The 16,640-nt window shown below is 42.6% G+C and overlaps 1 protein-coding gene across 9 annotated transcripts in view; it reads right to left on the bottom strand.

Moving 5' to 3' along the window:
• LOC105687871 (CCR4-NOT transcription complex subunit 6-like) overlaps positions 1-16,640 on the bottom strand; it is a 404,495-nt gene that overhangs the window by 10,671 nt on the left and 377,184 nt on the right. For 7 of the 9 annotated variants that reach the window (XM_048657108.1, XM_012403793.3, XM_012403786.3 and 4 more), the window contains 2 exons: positions 9,301-9,613; positions 3,086-3,237 (listed from right to left, as the gene is read on the bottom strand). In XM_048657108.1, the coding sequence (XP_048513065.1) occupies positions 3,086-3,237; positions 9,301-9,613 (465 nt within the window). Of the gene's footprint in view, positions 1-3,085; positions 3,238-9,300; positions 9,614-11,491; positions 11,839-11,898; positions 12,115-16,640 lie in introns of those variants that run through there. The other 2 variants (XM_048657109.1, XM_048657113.1) reach the window with 2 other exon arrangements.

Below are 16,640 nucleotides of genomic sequence, written 5' to 3' on the forward strand. Positions count from 1 at the left end.
ATTCGTTGTACCGTTCACGAGGAAATAATATCTTGGTAATTCAATAGATGAATATAAACTGCCCGCGCGCACGGACAAGATTTTTTTTTCGTTTTCAATGAATTAATGATCAAAAATCTATTGATGTTTCAAAATTCATTTTCCAGATTCCCTCAACGACCCCATAGAACATCTGTAAGAATTTACTAAAACGTGCATAATTCAGACATCGTTCGATTCACCTACTCAAATGAATAGATGTATCTGAATTTTAGATGCGACACATTAATTAGCGTAAACGACAGACGGCATAACGTTTTCATATCAAAAGATATAAATCATTCCAGATTGGTATGGGGTATATAATATTCTGCGACTTGGCACCGGTATACCGTGAACTTTGCTAAGAGTGCAGAACGAATCGGGGGCAACTGGAGCAGCAGCAGCAAGCAGCAGCAGCAGCAGTAACAGCAGCATAGGGTTTGAGAGCTAGCCGCGGCGATAAATTACAGGAAATCAATATCGTGAATGTAGGTTTGTAAGAAAGCTTTTATCGGTTGGCGCGATTCTATATATTATACATATGTATACATATAATACGTATACGCTTAGGTAGGGTGAGAAAAAAAAATGTATATGAAAAAAAAAAAAAAAGAAAAAAATTGAAAAAAAAGACCAAACTTCTCAGGCGGTGCCTTGAAGGGAGGGTTCGCATAAGCGTCCTGGGTTTGGTCGCTCGACGGACTTTTGGCGTAGCCATCGCGGACCCGCAGAATGAAACCAATCATAAATTCTATGGCAGTCAAAGTGTCAGACCTAATAATATCGAGTTGTCGACCGTGAAAGCCTTCGAAATGGGTTGGGGCTTCGACAGGGACGGGGTTTTGCTTCCGTTGGGACTCCCGGGGCTTCTGTAGATATTGCTGGGAATATTTTGACAAGCACTCTACTACATCGCTAGAATATGTTAAAACACCCGCAAGTACACGTACGCATAGTTCGTACCTACGTGTAACCCTTTTTTATGTAATATTTTTTTTTTATTTTTTTTATAAACTCAAAGAACGATCAAGCTATCGTTTCGTTCCAAAAAAATGATACCGAAGTACAAATATAATACATCCGCAACTAATGTGCAATAAGAAGAAAAAATGAAGAACAGTAATGACGATAATAATTTTATCCGGAATCTCGATTGGTATCAGGTCTCCAACTAATACATGGTAATTGGCGGTTTCTATCCATGTATATCGTAAAAGGATACGCTATAGATCTTGTGGAAGTAACCTATGCACGGAGAGCGATACCACGTTATTAGTCGTCAAAGCGATGAAAGACGCCCTGTAGTCAGATGGATAGGACAGACAAGAGTATAAAAGGGGGAGAGAGAAAAAGGTAGATAAGAAATGGAGGACAAGTAGGTCTCGTTCGACCGGCTTGATCAGGGATTTATTATGGGTATCCAATGTCCGCACTCGAGGTCCTCCGCGGCGAGGACTTCGTGACTAGAGGGGAAAGTTGAGGAAGGGTTCCGGTTCCAGTGTCTACAGGCGGGTATGTTTAGCTGAAGTAGTAAAGAATCCTCGCAACGATCTTCTTGTACAGCTGCTCTGGATCAAGTATTGCGTGCCGCAGGAGGTGCGTCCTCGTCAATTATCGTCGATCGCGAGTTAATTGGCTCGAATTACAGAAATGCGTACGGTTACGCTCATTAAACTAGTGGAACGGGTGTGAAATCGTTATAACGAGGTGAAAAACAGTGCAATAGCACAAGGTGTATGAGAGTGGTGAGAGATGAAGATTGAGAAAAAAATTACTTGCAAAAACAAAAATACAAATAAATAAATTGCATGAAAATTCGAACGACAAGCATCCGAGTAGGCAATAAGTCATCAACAATCGCTTAATGATTGGTAATTCGCGTTGGATCGATACGTTAGCTCTGATCAGATTATTCAAAAGCTTTTGATGATAAAAATTAGCTTTTTCAATCTCGATTTGTTCACTTGATTAAATCAACGCAGGGGTCTGAGTTAATTTTGAAATGTCACGATAAATCAGTCGTCGATTGTGTTCGATTGATGGAATCGAAACGCGTAGTGATAGTATAGGTATAGTAGTATATAGGTATGATATGTATATGTGGAATACTAGGTATAATAAAAGTATAGTTGAGAGAACAGAAAAAAAAGAATCGAAATAAACAACGTGGGAAGACAGGGAGACAGGGATGAAAGAATTTATCGCAAGACACCCGAGTACTTCGAAGTCAAAGTTACTTTACCCGAGGAACGTGAATATAGGCAGTAGTTGCTGACGGATCCGACCAGTTAGCGGAGAACAACCGATTTAATGAGCGTTCACCAGACAAAAGAACAATACCCTTTCCTCGATATTTCTCCTTTTTTCATTCCTTCATTTAAACTCGCCGGTTCTTTCCGAACTCTTATCTTCGCAACTTAAAGAGCTCGCATGGAGAAATATACATAAGGAAACGTAAGGAAATGGGAAATTCGAAAAGACGCTGGAAACTGAAAAGATTATCAGAGTTGTCCTGATCATCCTTTGTCTATAAAGGATACTTTAAAATAATTGTTGTCGTGCAACATATTTCTTACCTACGGGAGAATATTGAGAAATAAACTTTCAATTCTTAGTTAAATTTTGAGAAAAGAAATTCTGTGATAGGGTGAGCAACCAGAGACGGAAAGTTGACGGTAGGAAAGTATAGGAAAGGATTTATCCAAAAGGAAGAAATTTTTCAACTCAACTGGAGTAGAAAGTAATGAGTTTTCAATGTGGGTTTTGTTCAGATTCGATGTTTGCTTTCATCAGTCAATCGCACCAATCGATAAAAGGGCTTTCGTATTGTTACGCAAATAATCACTCGTTCCTGTATCGGCACTGAATGGAAATTCGTTCGGAATCGTTTGTGTTCATCGACGATACAAAACTGATTGAAATAAAATGTGCGCCTTCTTCGAATTCCGATCCCCCTTCGCAAGGAGCACGTAATAATTCGTCACATGGTCCACGAATGAATAAAAACTAATCAATTAAATAGAAAAACGGAAACTGAACATTGAAAATAGAAAAAAAAACTTACCGTTATCCCATGCCGCTTCTTTCGTCCTCAGAAGGGCTGCCAGCCCGATGTTATCCTTGGGCATTACACGGTTCAGCATGTTGTCCGAACCTTCAGCATTCGCCATTGCCAACTGATTGAATTCCACTAAATGTTCTTTTATTAGCACGAATCTGAAATCATCGTGAAAAGAAGTATAAATTACTCGAGTCCTCAAAATAAACGAACAAAAAGGATCAGGGGGGGGGAAAATGATCTGCTGAAATGGAATGCTTTTGTCCTAGCTCTTAGAATTACATCGACTAGATTTTCCACTCTACTTCTTCAGAACTGTACGTCGAATTTTCGAAAAACTAAATCAAATTCGACTTGGTTACGAGATAAAAGTATTCGCCAAATATATTGCAATGAAATGTTCAATAGATAAGAGTTGAATTTTTGATTGTTATTCTGGTATTATGCAGATTATGAATATAATATACGTATGAGTGAGCAATATTATTACAGGAACAACGGTGGCTTTGTACGTATAACAATAAAAAGCTCCCGACTTTTATCTGATTGTTGTTCACTCGAAAGCATTTATGATCGAGCAACAAAAGAATTCGCGGCAATGTATACCGTAGTAAATATTGAGCAAAAGGATCAAAGCGACTTAAGATTTGACTTATAGTAGAACTTTTTAAGAATTCATGCTGTTTCATGTAACGTTTCATGAATAGAATTCGACAAGAAATGACGAAGCCTATATACTATACGTATAATACAAAAGCAGCACTCCACAAATTCGGTAATGAGTATATTTTTAGTTCAATCGAATAAAGAAAAGAATTAAAAACAGAAAAAAAAAAAAAAAAACAGAGCAGTCCAAGGCTGGTACCCAAGCTTCATGTAGCAGACTGTAAAATTTTCGAATGCTGAATTGGATATAAATTCCAGGTAGATATCCAATAACAGAAAAAGAAAAAAAAAAAAGAAAAAATAATGTCCCATGCGCAATTGGCCGCACAGGACCATTAATTCAACTCGTGAACAGTTCGCTAACGTTCATAAAATTCTGACCCGTCATAATTCTTTGGTAAAATTTTCTGTTGTTACAGTTACACGGTCAAAACAGTTGCTCGAACGAATAGAAAATACGAAAGAGAAAAATTTATTCTCAATTTATTCGCGCCCACCAGATTTTTAGCAGTTATATTTTGTAAATTTGACGAATCGTAGGCAAGGTAGAAATTTTTTTTTCAACGTAATTACGGATTATATACGACGTGCGACAAACGAAGAAACATTTCCAATAATTGTGAACGTTTATTCTAGATCGTGAAGAATTTTCATTTTTTTTTCTTCGCAAAGAAACGCGCGGAATATAATCACGCGAAAATCGATTTGGAACACAGTCTCGTATCAACTAGGGGTTGTTTTTTTTTTTTTCCCTACCGCCTTTGATAATTAAGGACTACAATATAAATACCCACTGTGCGAGCGACGGAGAATACGAAGTACTCGATTTCGCGAAGAACCGTAAAGGCGACTTTACTACCCTTGTAATTTCAAAATCAACTCCCGAGCAGCAAAATATTTCCAGCTTGCCTCGCGCGATCGTAGTATTTTTCACTGTAAATCGGCTGTGGCTACATTGAGAATCCTTCTATAAATATACCGGACTTTTTGAAATATACATTCGCAGTCTGATTCAGTTCACTTGAGAAAACCAGAAGCGACTTCCTTTTATTCCAGGATAATACAACAGCAGAAGAAAGTGGCGCTTTTCTTCTCTTTGTTTCTTTGCTGCCACTTTGTCCTGGATATCATATAAATTTAACTAAATAATTTTCCGTAGCGCTGGCGGAAACCCGGTAAAGCGAATACTAACCGACTCGATACGCCTCGATTAACTCTCATTTCAAACAACCCTTTTACAACGAATCTGTACAAAGGCCGGTAAAGTTTGTTCTATTATATCAGAGACAACAATTGAGTTGATTTTACGAGAGTATAAAAGTCATATACCCGAGCTGTTCCTGTTTTTGGGGAATGAAAATTAAGAACGCCAGGTATCTCGTAACTACGACTTACTTCCCCAAAGAACAAATGATACTTTTCCTCGCTTGTTGGAGGGAAGAAACATATTGCAGGATCACGCGATAATTCGTGTTATTTGTGCCCCCGGCGGAGCGAAATTCATAAAGTTTATACCCTCGGTTTCGAGCTTGGTTTGTTACGTGGTATTGAATAAGCTCGTTTGTCAATCATCGATCAGTCGTCACCGATGTTGGCGAATTGACTGTATTATGAAATTTTAACGAACCAAATGATTCGATCTACGGCGAAACCATTCTAGCCGGTCATTCGTTAAAAGGATATTTAATTGGGGAATTTTTAACCGTTGAAAAATACAATAGGCATTTGTTGCAACCCTATCAAAACTGCCGGGAGTCATTCGTTATCCCGGAAATTCGGTATACGTATCCATACCCGCGTACCCGTTGTGTGATGCGTTTGAGAATGGCGTGCGAGTTGTTTTTTCTTTTTTCTTTTTTTTTTTTTATGGATAAAAAGTAAACCTGTTTCGGCCTCGTGCAACAATGCCAATCAATACAATATAAACTATAATAGCCGAGCCGTTTCCGATATTTTTGTATTTCACTTGTGTAACCCGCGCTCTTTGGTATAGAAAATTTTGTTGAATAGTTCAGAAGCTGATAACGCAGAACAAAAACATTTCGCATCTCACTTCACCAGTTCCGGGGGCGAACGACGAATGAATAACGCAGATAGTCGCGCCAGTCGTCCGTCATCATTCGCTAAATTTAACGAAATCTCGATAAAGAAACGCATTTCGGGCTAGTCCATTCGCTTCGAATTTGAAAAAAGCAACCTTCTCTCCCTTCGGTACTTCGTGAGGAACCATGCGACCAGAGTTTTATGAAATTTATGGTACGAGGGAGAGCTTCTGATACATGTTCTTCATTCTGAGAACGTGGTGTCATAAACGTAGAAAATTGCCCGGCGAGAAGAAATGTATATACGTAGAATTTTTTTTTTTTGTTTTTTTTTATTCTCTCCACCGAGAAGGTTATAAAATAAAACCTTTTAGAGGTAGCTACATTCCCTAACATCGATCTAATGTAAGGGGACGTCGGAATATGAGACCTTGAAACATGTCCGTACGAAAAGTAAGTAGGACCACCCCGGAATTACGGATCACATACATTTTCTATGGGGTGATCAATTTCAATTGCTCGTAAAATATACGGAACACGAAAAGGGAGATGGAAAAAATAAGTTTGACGGCAACAGCGTCGCACTTCCAACATCGATGTATCACTCCTGGTAAATAAGATTCCAAGATAATAATTAAGACTGGAAGTGTAACCTGTCACACGTTCCGGAATATATCGTCCATCTGCTCGATCCAAACGAGCCACCCTCTACGCCGTATTATAGCCGTATAAACGCTACTTCGACGAAAGTGAAGGTACTTCGGAGGCAAAGAGTACTTCCGCCTTTGAAACGACCGCGATGCTTCGGAAGTCTTGAGCTCTGACGCACGCTGGCAGTAAACTACTGTGAAATTTTTTTCGGGCTGCCATTTGACCTTGACGTTACGCGTTGGACACCTATCGGAAGTGAGGATCGGACGGGTGGAGAAACTTGCCTACCGGTCAGATACGATAATACGTGCGGAGTAGCCCGATCGAGAATGAAAAACTTTTCACAAGAACGAGGGTGGAATTTTTTCGAACGTTTCCAGATGTGATACGTTAACAGCGAATTTAGCAGGGTCGAAAATAAAGAAATAAATAGGAATTTCATTATCAAAGTTGGGATACGTTAGTCATCAGAAGTAAAGTATCGGAATATAGGAAAGTCGTGAAATTCCAAGTCAGTGAATATTACGACGAGAGACACCCACTCTGTATGGAGAGTGGTTAGTGACGTTGGTCGGTAGCGGAAGTAGTAAAACAGTCAACGTCCACAAATCACCTCGCAAAGCTAACAGCAGCTGTCATAAAAATCTAATCCGCGCGAACCGTCGTAAAATGTATAAAAATAGAGAGAGAGGGCGGAGAGACGAGGAAATTTACAGGACTTTGATTCTATCCTTAGGTAGAAGTGAAGCGCGTTATCGCCACGGCGATGTCGATGCAACTGCAGGTTTCCAAAAAACGATTTTGCCCACACCGTATTTCAAGCTTATCGAGAGCGCGTCCAGCGGCAGAAAACTATATCACCTCAGAAAATAAGTGGAAAGAAAAAGAGAATGAAAGGAATACCGAAAAAAAAAAAAATGAGGAACCAGGAGGACTCGTTCTACCGACTATATTATCCACTTTTCCTTAAAGGCAACGACGATGGGCCATTTGTGAGCCGGTACATTCCTGTCCCGTATCTTGTTATCCCGTGAGATGCTGGCCACGATATTCAATAATTCCTTCAGGTTCTTATGCCAGCTATAGCTTACGGGGACTACTCGTCGCGGCGGGTTAAACTACTCAATGAAGCAAAGCTCTCGGTTATACTCTACCTACGTAAACTTTTCACGCTCGTTACCGTACACACATGGGTACGTACAGCTCGACGTACGCTACTAGCCAGCACCGGTGAAACGCACGGAGTATTCAATCCCCGGATAGTTATTCAGTACTATTGCACTTCGGGAACACGGAATGTCCTCCTCCGAAGTGCTTCGCGAAGAGTACTCGTTTCCAAATGGTACGATACGAGTCCAGCAGCGGAGGAGGGTGTGAGAGTCTGGAGATGAAAAAAAACTGATAAATAAACGATCTCACTTTTTTTTTTTTGTTTGTTCTCAGGTCGAGCCCTTGTAGCTAATTACTTCATCCAAGGATTATCGGTTTCGTCTTCCTCGGGGATCGAGGATCGACCGCCTCTCGATATTCGAAAAGGAAAGTTTCGTTGTGTAATTTAATCGGTGTGCGGGGTGGTCTTCACCGATGACCGCGAGGCCCTGATTCCCCCCCACGAGCGAACCGCAGACCGCGATCGCCAACCGCAACCGGCGAGCAATAAGCCGAAAATCAGCGAGTGGATAGGGCGGAAGAGAAATAGGGAAAGAGATAGAGTCGAGTCGAAGAGCGGAAATTGAACGCAAGTAGTTCCTGCAGGAGTAGGGTGGGTACCTACCTACCCCACTACCTCGAACGAGAATTCGAGTGGAAGGGCGGATGTTTTGTCAACCGTTGTACGTAAGATCGAATCGGCGGCTTAATTGAACCAGGACATTCCATTTCCATGGTCCCTTGGGCGTGCCTATCGAGGGTCTTCGGAATTATAGCGGGGATAGACTCGGCTTTTTCTTTTGTATCTTTTTTTTCCTCGCAATGTGGCAGCAAAAAAAAAAGGCGGCAGGGGTGCTCCCTGCTTCGCAGGGGAGTCAGATCGGCGATGACAAACGTAGTCAAACCCCGAGCAGTGATACGGGGTCATAAATAAGATCAACGGAGACGCGCGCAGAGTTGGGCAAAATGGATGAAGAGGTAGGAAACTGAATCGTTACGATTAGTCCGAAGGGGTCTTCGTCGAGCATCTTCTTGCCGGTTCGGAGAGGAGCCCATTTCTAGAAACTGAGCATTCAGCGGCGAGGGTCGTTGATATCGCGTTTTGCTTGATTACGCGCAATCTAATGCCAAACGAGACCTTACAGTGAGACCGCTCGACGTACTTACGACGGTTCCAAAGGATATCCGAGCTTACCACCGCTGGCCGCAAGTCTCGTAGTCCCACGTCGTATCCTTTGAATATTTGCTCGGCGTTCGCAATCGTTAGGATGAACGGCACCTCCGCCTTCAGAGAAAACCGGAAGTGGTTACCTCCGATCTATCCACTTCCCCGGCATACTGTATGTATACGCGTCCGTGAACACGGCTGACTGACCGACCCTTTCGCTTCTATCGACGATAGAGATATTAACGGGAGGATATTACCTGCTAACGAGTATCATCAACGCTCCTAAAACCCTTACCGACGATCACCCGGTATGGCCCTCCAATTATACCGAGGAGATAACGCTTCTACAATTAATTTCGAACGGTATCAAACCCTTTGTATCATATCACAGGTGGTTTGGTCGAGTTTGAAATCAGGGCGCACCGGCGAAAACGATTGTTTTCCCTTTTTTGTACACCGTTTTTTTTGTTTCCTCTTCGAACGAAGAGAACAATAATGTGCATGAAAAGTGACGGGATCAGATGTTAGTTGAATTGTACACTTACTTGGCTGTTCGAAAAAATATTGCGCATCCGTCTACGTATTTTCGGTCGTTTTCCGCCATGGTTTTGGCACGAGATTTCGGGGAGAATATTCCGTCGTAACCGTCGTGCTTCAATTCCGGTAGAAAGAAGTTGTAGAATTGGTCGGTTTCTACCTCCTGGAGGCTTATGATATCCGCGGCGTAGTGACGTATCTCGTCGAGTATCCCTTTTTTCCGATATTCCCAATCCAGTGCCCAGCTTGGACAGTAACCGTACATCTGCCTTGTAGCATATTTGTCACACAACACGTTGTAACACATTACGGTGAATATACCTGAAACAAAAACACTCGTAATTATCATCCCTTCGTGTCAACTGTCCGATGCAGCGGATATCCATACACGGGGGGCTGTTGGAATAAATTTCACTAGTATTCAGACCATAAATAAGCAAATATACCGTACACGCAATATGCAGAACACCTTTATTTATTTTTATTTTTATTATTTTTCAAATAATCACTCACACGTACGTAGATACGCCGCATTTTTAGAGATTAAAATTATTACCCGGGTTTCGCAACGGTTCGGTTCATTTCGTGATTTTTTTTTTTTTTTTTTTTTTCAATATCAGTCGTGGAGTAGAGAAGAGTGGGATGGAAAAAAAAACTGATTTCCAATATCGATCGAGTTATTCTATAGGTACTCAGGAGATGAGCTGATTTTTTTCAAATTGTTTTTTACTCCATTATACGGTTGCCTTCATCACAGTTTGGATTCGAGGTTTTAATATTGAAAATGAGTAGGTACATCAAAGAGCGGATTGAATGATAAAACGAAAAATCAAAAACGATACTCTGTCATAATTTAAACTCCATGAGAACTCGGCTAAATGTGGGGGGGAAAAAAAAAAAGAAAAGTTTTTTTATTCGAACCCCATCGCCGGTGAATTCGGTTGGGTGATAAAGTTAAAAGCTCCCCGGTAAAATTTTACTCGACGACGACGGGTTCCTTATCAGTTGAAGTTATACCCGCTACTTTCATGCTTTTCTATATAAACACCGAAGAAACGTCATCGTCCTACGGTACGTACAACTTATTTAATTCCGTACGAAAATGCCGGGTCACCGTAGATAATCGTGTCGCACGCGTGGCTACCGCCACCCGGTCACGTTTATAAAACGCGATGCCGGTGTATATACCCTCCAACTTATTACTGCGGCTGGTAACGAGATGTCAGGGACACGGAAAATAACTAAATTTATCTCCTAGTTGTTGCTCCCGGGTAAATTGCCCTCTTGACAATTAGGGTTTACGCGGACAGAGAATTTATGTAATTCTCGGTTATGGTGAAGTAGTAGGTCGTAGTGCCGGTGGTGGTGGTGGTGTTGCGACACGATGTCGTGTAACCGGTGGCGTTGGAATTGATTCAACTTTTCTTCGCAACGAAACGAGCGTATTACATTTTGTAAGAAGTTCTTTCGACGACACGTGTGCAATGAAATTTCACCCGAAGACCAAAAAAGTGACGTCGAAGTTTTTTTTTTCGATCTTTGGCCGGGGAGGGGGGGGGGGGCGACAAGCTGAGGGTGAAATATAATTCATTAGATGAGAAATCAAGTGCAGCAATCTGCAAGGAAAAAGTACGACGAGGGAAAATGGACGTGGCTGAGGAAAAGGAGTTTAATCTTGCAGAGGAGTTGATACAACTTGCGAGCGAGCCAACCAACTACTATCCGAGCTCTTGAGAACTTCTCCCGTTTTATCGTCGTAATGAAATGGCAATTTTACCGTTTACGACTGTCTTCTTATAGCCGATTCTATTTCGCATTTAGGATTGGCCTCGCTGACATTGACTGTCGGAAGGTTTAACAGGCCAATATCAACCTTGGCAAAAATATATTCTCCAACATTTGGAATAATTTATGATCCGAATAACAGAAACTTGCTACTCGATAACCGATACCACGATATACACGTTGCTCTGTATAGTTTTACGATTCATCGTTTTCACCCTGTGTTCATTTACCCATACAGAGCGTCCGTATTGTTCAATTTTTTATTGATATAATCGCAACGACGCATCGGTCAACCGTTCGGGACGGTATAGAGTGCATAAAAATGGGGACTTTTTTGCCACAAAATTTGCGAACTTTGGTCAAATTTGGCCGTCGATCAGTTTCAGTTATTCGAATCGCTGATTGATAACTTACGATAGGTCAGCTCCACGTTCCGAAGTGTACGGAATCACCTCCGATGAATTTCGTCGACGTACGTCTGGGTGTGCGGATCGACTTTTCCATTTAACTTTACCTCGCGTACACCACGGTGAATGGTTGTGGAAGTCCTTTTATTCACCGACGGGAACGCGTACCGACCTCGTATTCCAAACAAGGTTCAAATTGGACTGGGCAGAAATTTTTTCACGTCGCACAATACCGCGGTACGGATGATGGATTATCGGTTGTTGTCGAGATTAAGTTGGGTGACGTAACGCGCCGCCATCTGATATTTAATTTCTATACACATATAACGAATCTATTCACAACGACGACCACCGTGTTCCAACTTCTTTCAATGCACTTTTCACACAATTTCTATCGAATGAAAGGATACGTACGTAGAAAAGAAAAGTGCTGCTGCAGAGAGTACGGCTTGTAAAAAGCAGCAGTTAGGTATCGCCGATCTTCCATCACGTCGTAATACCAGTCCGTGCCGTGCGTTAATTTTAGGCAGAGTGGAACGTACGTGAGTGACGCGACGTGCTCCGACTACAATTTTCGTCCCTCTGAAGCAGATTGTCGCTAGATTTCGGTATCCGCGTCGTCGTTTCCTAATACTCGGTTGGATGTACGACGTAATGAATGAGCCTTTGATGTGGCGTACGACTTACAAATATCATTGGGGGGGGGGGGGGAGTCCAAACATTCCGCATTGCCCACCTTGATTAGTAAACAAACAGCCCATCATGCCGATTCCGTGTCTACGCAGTTATTTGCTACCGTAGACGAGGCATTCTGTCCAACGAATTTTAAACTTCAAAGTTGTTTTCTCACTCTTAGGATGTTAAATGGACTTTCTCATAAGGATTCTATATAGCACATGGAACTCAAAAGGCAGGCGAAAGCCTGGAGAAAAATAAAAAATGAACGATAGCATCTTTCGGAAAATCTGAGAAACGTAATTTTGATGGTACGATTAAGTTCGCGACTATTATGCGATCGGCACGCGTGTGAACCCTCCGGTTCCTGAAGGACGTTATCGACCTATACTACGTTCAATTGGTGATTCAATTTTCCGAATGACGAAGGTAAACCGGTAGCGCGACGGAGTTATTGTCGAATATGTTGCCCCGGCTGACAATGAGTGAATTTTTGGGTCACATGAATATTGTATTTTGGATAGTTAAAGCGACTGGAGTGAAACACCAGATATCTAAACTTGCGGTCGTTGGGTCGGTTTTCTGGTGTAACAAAAGTACGGTGTCCTCGTCGCTCGTCGTACTCCGCAGAAGAGCGTAGATATTCGTCGGCTCGTTTCGGCTGAGGATTTTCGTTTAGTCGAGTAAACCGGTATATAAACCCATCTACGTGAAACGCGCCGGCTGATTTATCGGCAGGGGTTTCGTTACGGGTGTGTGTATAGGGTGATCGTAAAAGCCGTGTCGTTTCAAATTAGTTGAAGCGATGCTGTAAAATTATCTCGAAAGTCGACGAATTACGGGGGTAGCGGGAAACGACCGGAACACCGCGGGTCCCGGTGAGGTACGTCGAGACGAAAGTCAAGTCCTGCCATAACTCGGACGAAGATATCGAGGAATTCGTTGGAGCGACTAAGATTCCAATTTCAGCGATTCTCCTCATTTAATTCCAGCCAGAAGCGGGAATGGTAAAATGTCTCTTCGTACGGATTTCTATCTCTGAAATAGAACGGCGCGAAAAGAGAAATGTTTCTACAATAAAAACGAACGTCTGGTCGAGGTAGCTAAGCATTATTCTTATAAGCTGTACAGTAAATTTCTCCATCTGCAGCTCATAGCCGAAATGCAAGACGAAGAACTGCACACCGGTGCAAAAAAGTAAAGAGGAGAATTTCACAGTGAATTCAAGCACGGATTTCTCACTCTGTTTTTTACCTAACCGTGAATACTTCGGACTCTTCGCGCGATCCACTACCGACAGGCTGCGAGTTATTCAAAATCCTTAAAATATGCGGGAGTGACGGGCGCCTCTCGTCAACCCGCTCTTTACACGATGCTCCCGGAATCCTCGGAATCCAAAGACCGGGTACGAAACATTCGGCGTAAAATGATAACGAAGCGACGACGAGTCGCTGAGAAAAAAAATGAGACCAATGTCTCGCTCAGGTCATTTTCCGAACACGGAATATCCATGAACCGCAATGAAACATCGGTCGACGATTCGAAGCCAGAAGAAATGAAAATTTTTGCCTCGACGAGATCAGTGCTCACGTTTAATTATAACGGGCATGGAACCGTACTCGTCTCGGTGGTTGCTTTTCAATGGAAGCTTTATGGGGGATAATTCCGACGCGTAAGTCGTACGAACCCGGGGCTCCTCTCAGTCGATATTCATCCCATTCACGTGAGAGTCTCGCTATTCGCTATTCATGGTGCCCACGAACTTCTCTTTCATCTCGCGATCTTTCCACTCTTTTTTCCTCGGGAGCATACAGAAGTCCGTCTTCAGCCCTCCTGGGGTGCCTCCTATCAGCCTGAAAGTTGCAGCGGCAGACTCTCTGTCGGGGGATTAGACTGTCAAACATTGATAGCCGGAGGAGAAGAAGCTCTTCTTTTTTAGGTTCCTCTCATCTTCCGGCTGTTCGGGGGTGTGGGGAAAGTCGATGATAAAGTAACAAAGGTTTGAAAACACTCGGAGCTTTCGACGCTACTGCAGCGCAGCTGGGTCGGATGGTGAAAATGTCGTTCCCACAAAGGTCATCTATCGAATGTGCCTTTCCGTCTTGTTTGCCACGTGAACGATGAGCGAAAAAGAGAAGAGAGAAAAAAGAAAGAAAAGAAAAAAGAGGACAACGCGTAGAGTCGCCACTTGCCAGCACCCCAGGAATTTGAGGTCAGCGTCTATTTGATCCGCTCCATTGAACGTCTTTGTCTCAGTTTTTGCACTGATGGGCAGACGATCAGAAAATTGGCAAAAGAACGTTAAACGAAAAACTATACGGTGTGGTGGTTTCCTACAAAGAGGAAAAAGACGTGCCATTTCCTCTGCACTTCCCGTTCATTCATTCGCCGCTCGATAGCCTCGAGCAGCAAAGTGGCCGACCCGAATACCGAGAAAAGATGGCGATTCTCGAAGCTCGAAGAGTCGCTCCGAGTTAAGACATCCTGGGGGGTATTCGATTCCGTTGTAATCGCCGAAGGTTTTTTTGTTTTTTTGTTTTTTCTCTGTACCCGATCTATTCCGTTTTCAAAATCCTAATGTCTCTCGATTATAGCAATCGGAGGCTATTTTATAGCGAATACCTACCCATTTTCTCGATCACACCGGAGAGGTAGGGGAGGAAAAAACTCAAGATCTCACACAGATCAGGACGCATTTCGAGTTCGTAGGGCGGGGATCTAATAACAGGAGTGACCGGAGTAATTCAATTCCGTTGGAAAAGTCCACGTCGACGGACTCTCGCGATTACCCCAATGAAAATAATGGATAAAAATTTTAGAGAGCGCGTTGGTTTGACGCATCGAGACTCGATAGGATCCGCAGACTTGTTTTAACGCGATGGCCAGCTGCTGGTTTATTGCTAATGAGATTTCGATTAGAGTGCTACATTGTTTTCCTTTCGTTGAGAGGCTCAATTTCCTTTTGCGTTTATTTCGTTATACCGGTGGGGCCCCCGAGGTAAAATCTCTCTCTCTCTCCTGATCGCATTAATCTTTCATCAATGTTTTACCGTGTAAGTCAATATCCCCCACCGGTAAGATCACGGTAGAAAATTTACTGAGAAAAAGTATAATAAAACAAGGTATCGAGGGGTAAGAAATAGAATATTGACCCTCGTGAAAAGAGAGACAGAGATCCGGTTTTTAATTCTACGCTAAGCCAGCTGTGTTTTCTTCGAAACGAATTACTTTTCGTACATCAATACTAGCGCGAAACGACGTGAAATCGAATGAAAAGATATTAACAACGGTGTTGATTTCTCGCGTCGCGTTCGCTTGGAATTGAACGAAAACGTGATGGGGAAAAAAAAAAAAAAAGAAAAAAAAAACAAAGTCGGGTAACGCGGATAAGCCTCGCCCCTAAATTACGGAATTAACTCTGATCTTAGCGCGTTTGACAGCGAGTGGTATGCGGGGTGGTTGTAATACCGAAAGGCATTTGCAACAGGTGGAAAAGAACCAATGGCCGTATGTTATACACGCTTATCAGCGAGAATATGGTCTTAAAAGTTCTATCTGCAACTTAAACGATGTTACGGATGAACGAGGCAGATGTTCGTTTCATTCATTACCGCGAGGATGTTGCAGGAATTCCGAGGGTCATCGATGTTACGACCTGCCTTAAGCCCCCGACGGTCTCGCGTAAAACCAGTTCCATAAAATCCAGGCAAGTTACCTAATTTACGCACACACGCGTTAAAATACAACGCCGCGCGTACGTACGACGGCTCCGGCGTGCTCGCGTAAGCGTGTGTGCGTATATAAGCGACGTGACGGACCCACCGACATCTACCTACGGGGGAATAGGGTTTGTTGCCCCTGGAATACTTTCCATTGAATTTCATCCGCGATGCCATTATTATAAAACATAATACAACTACCTGCTGCTAAGACGTTCTTAACCGCCAATTAAAACAGCCGACAGAATAGCCTTCCGTCACGCTCCGGTCTCGCCGTCGCGTTCAGAGTGCTTAAAGCTCGATTCAAAAAGCTTCGTTCGAAGTCGCGATTCCAGTCATTCCTTTTTTACACGCTTTCTGCCTTTTTTTCAGGGTACGTGAATTTGTCGCCACTCTTTGTCTACAGTGGACGGAGACGGGAGTACGTAAAACAGTTGGAAGTTATTTGATCGAGGTCTTCGGCGAGACGAATCAATTTTCGATAAACTTTACGGATCACTGTCGCAAGTCACGCGATACTCGATAATCTTACGTAACTTTGTTAAATAGTTTTCAGAAATTTTCTCGCGATGATAAGACACAGCTCTCGTAACTCTCGAGCGTTCGCGCGATATCCGAGTTATGCAGGGTGCGGTTTTAAATTGCGACAGTATTATTTACTCTCGATATCCTGTTACGTGATATCGGAATATTCCCCGCGCAACCGACTACGTGAGTGTAATTACAGTAATTTTCACGTGAAATAAAATCCCCTCGAAAGGC

The sequence above is a fragment of the Athalia rosae genome, chromosome 6 (assembly GCF_917208135.1).
Source record: "Athalia rosae chromosome 6, iyAthRosa1.1, whole genome shotgun sequence".
Classification (NCBI taxonomy): domain Eukaryota; kingdom Metazoa; phylum Arthropoda; class Insecta; order Hymenoptera; family Athaliidae; genus Athalia; species Athalia rosae.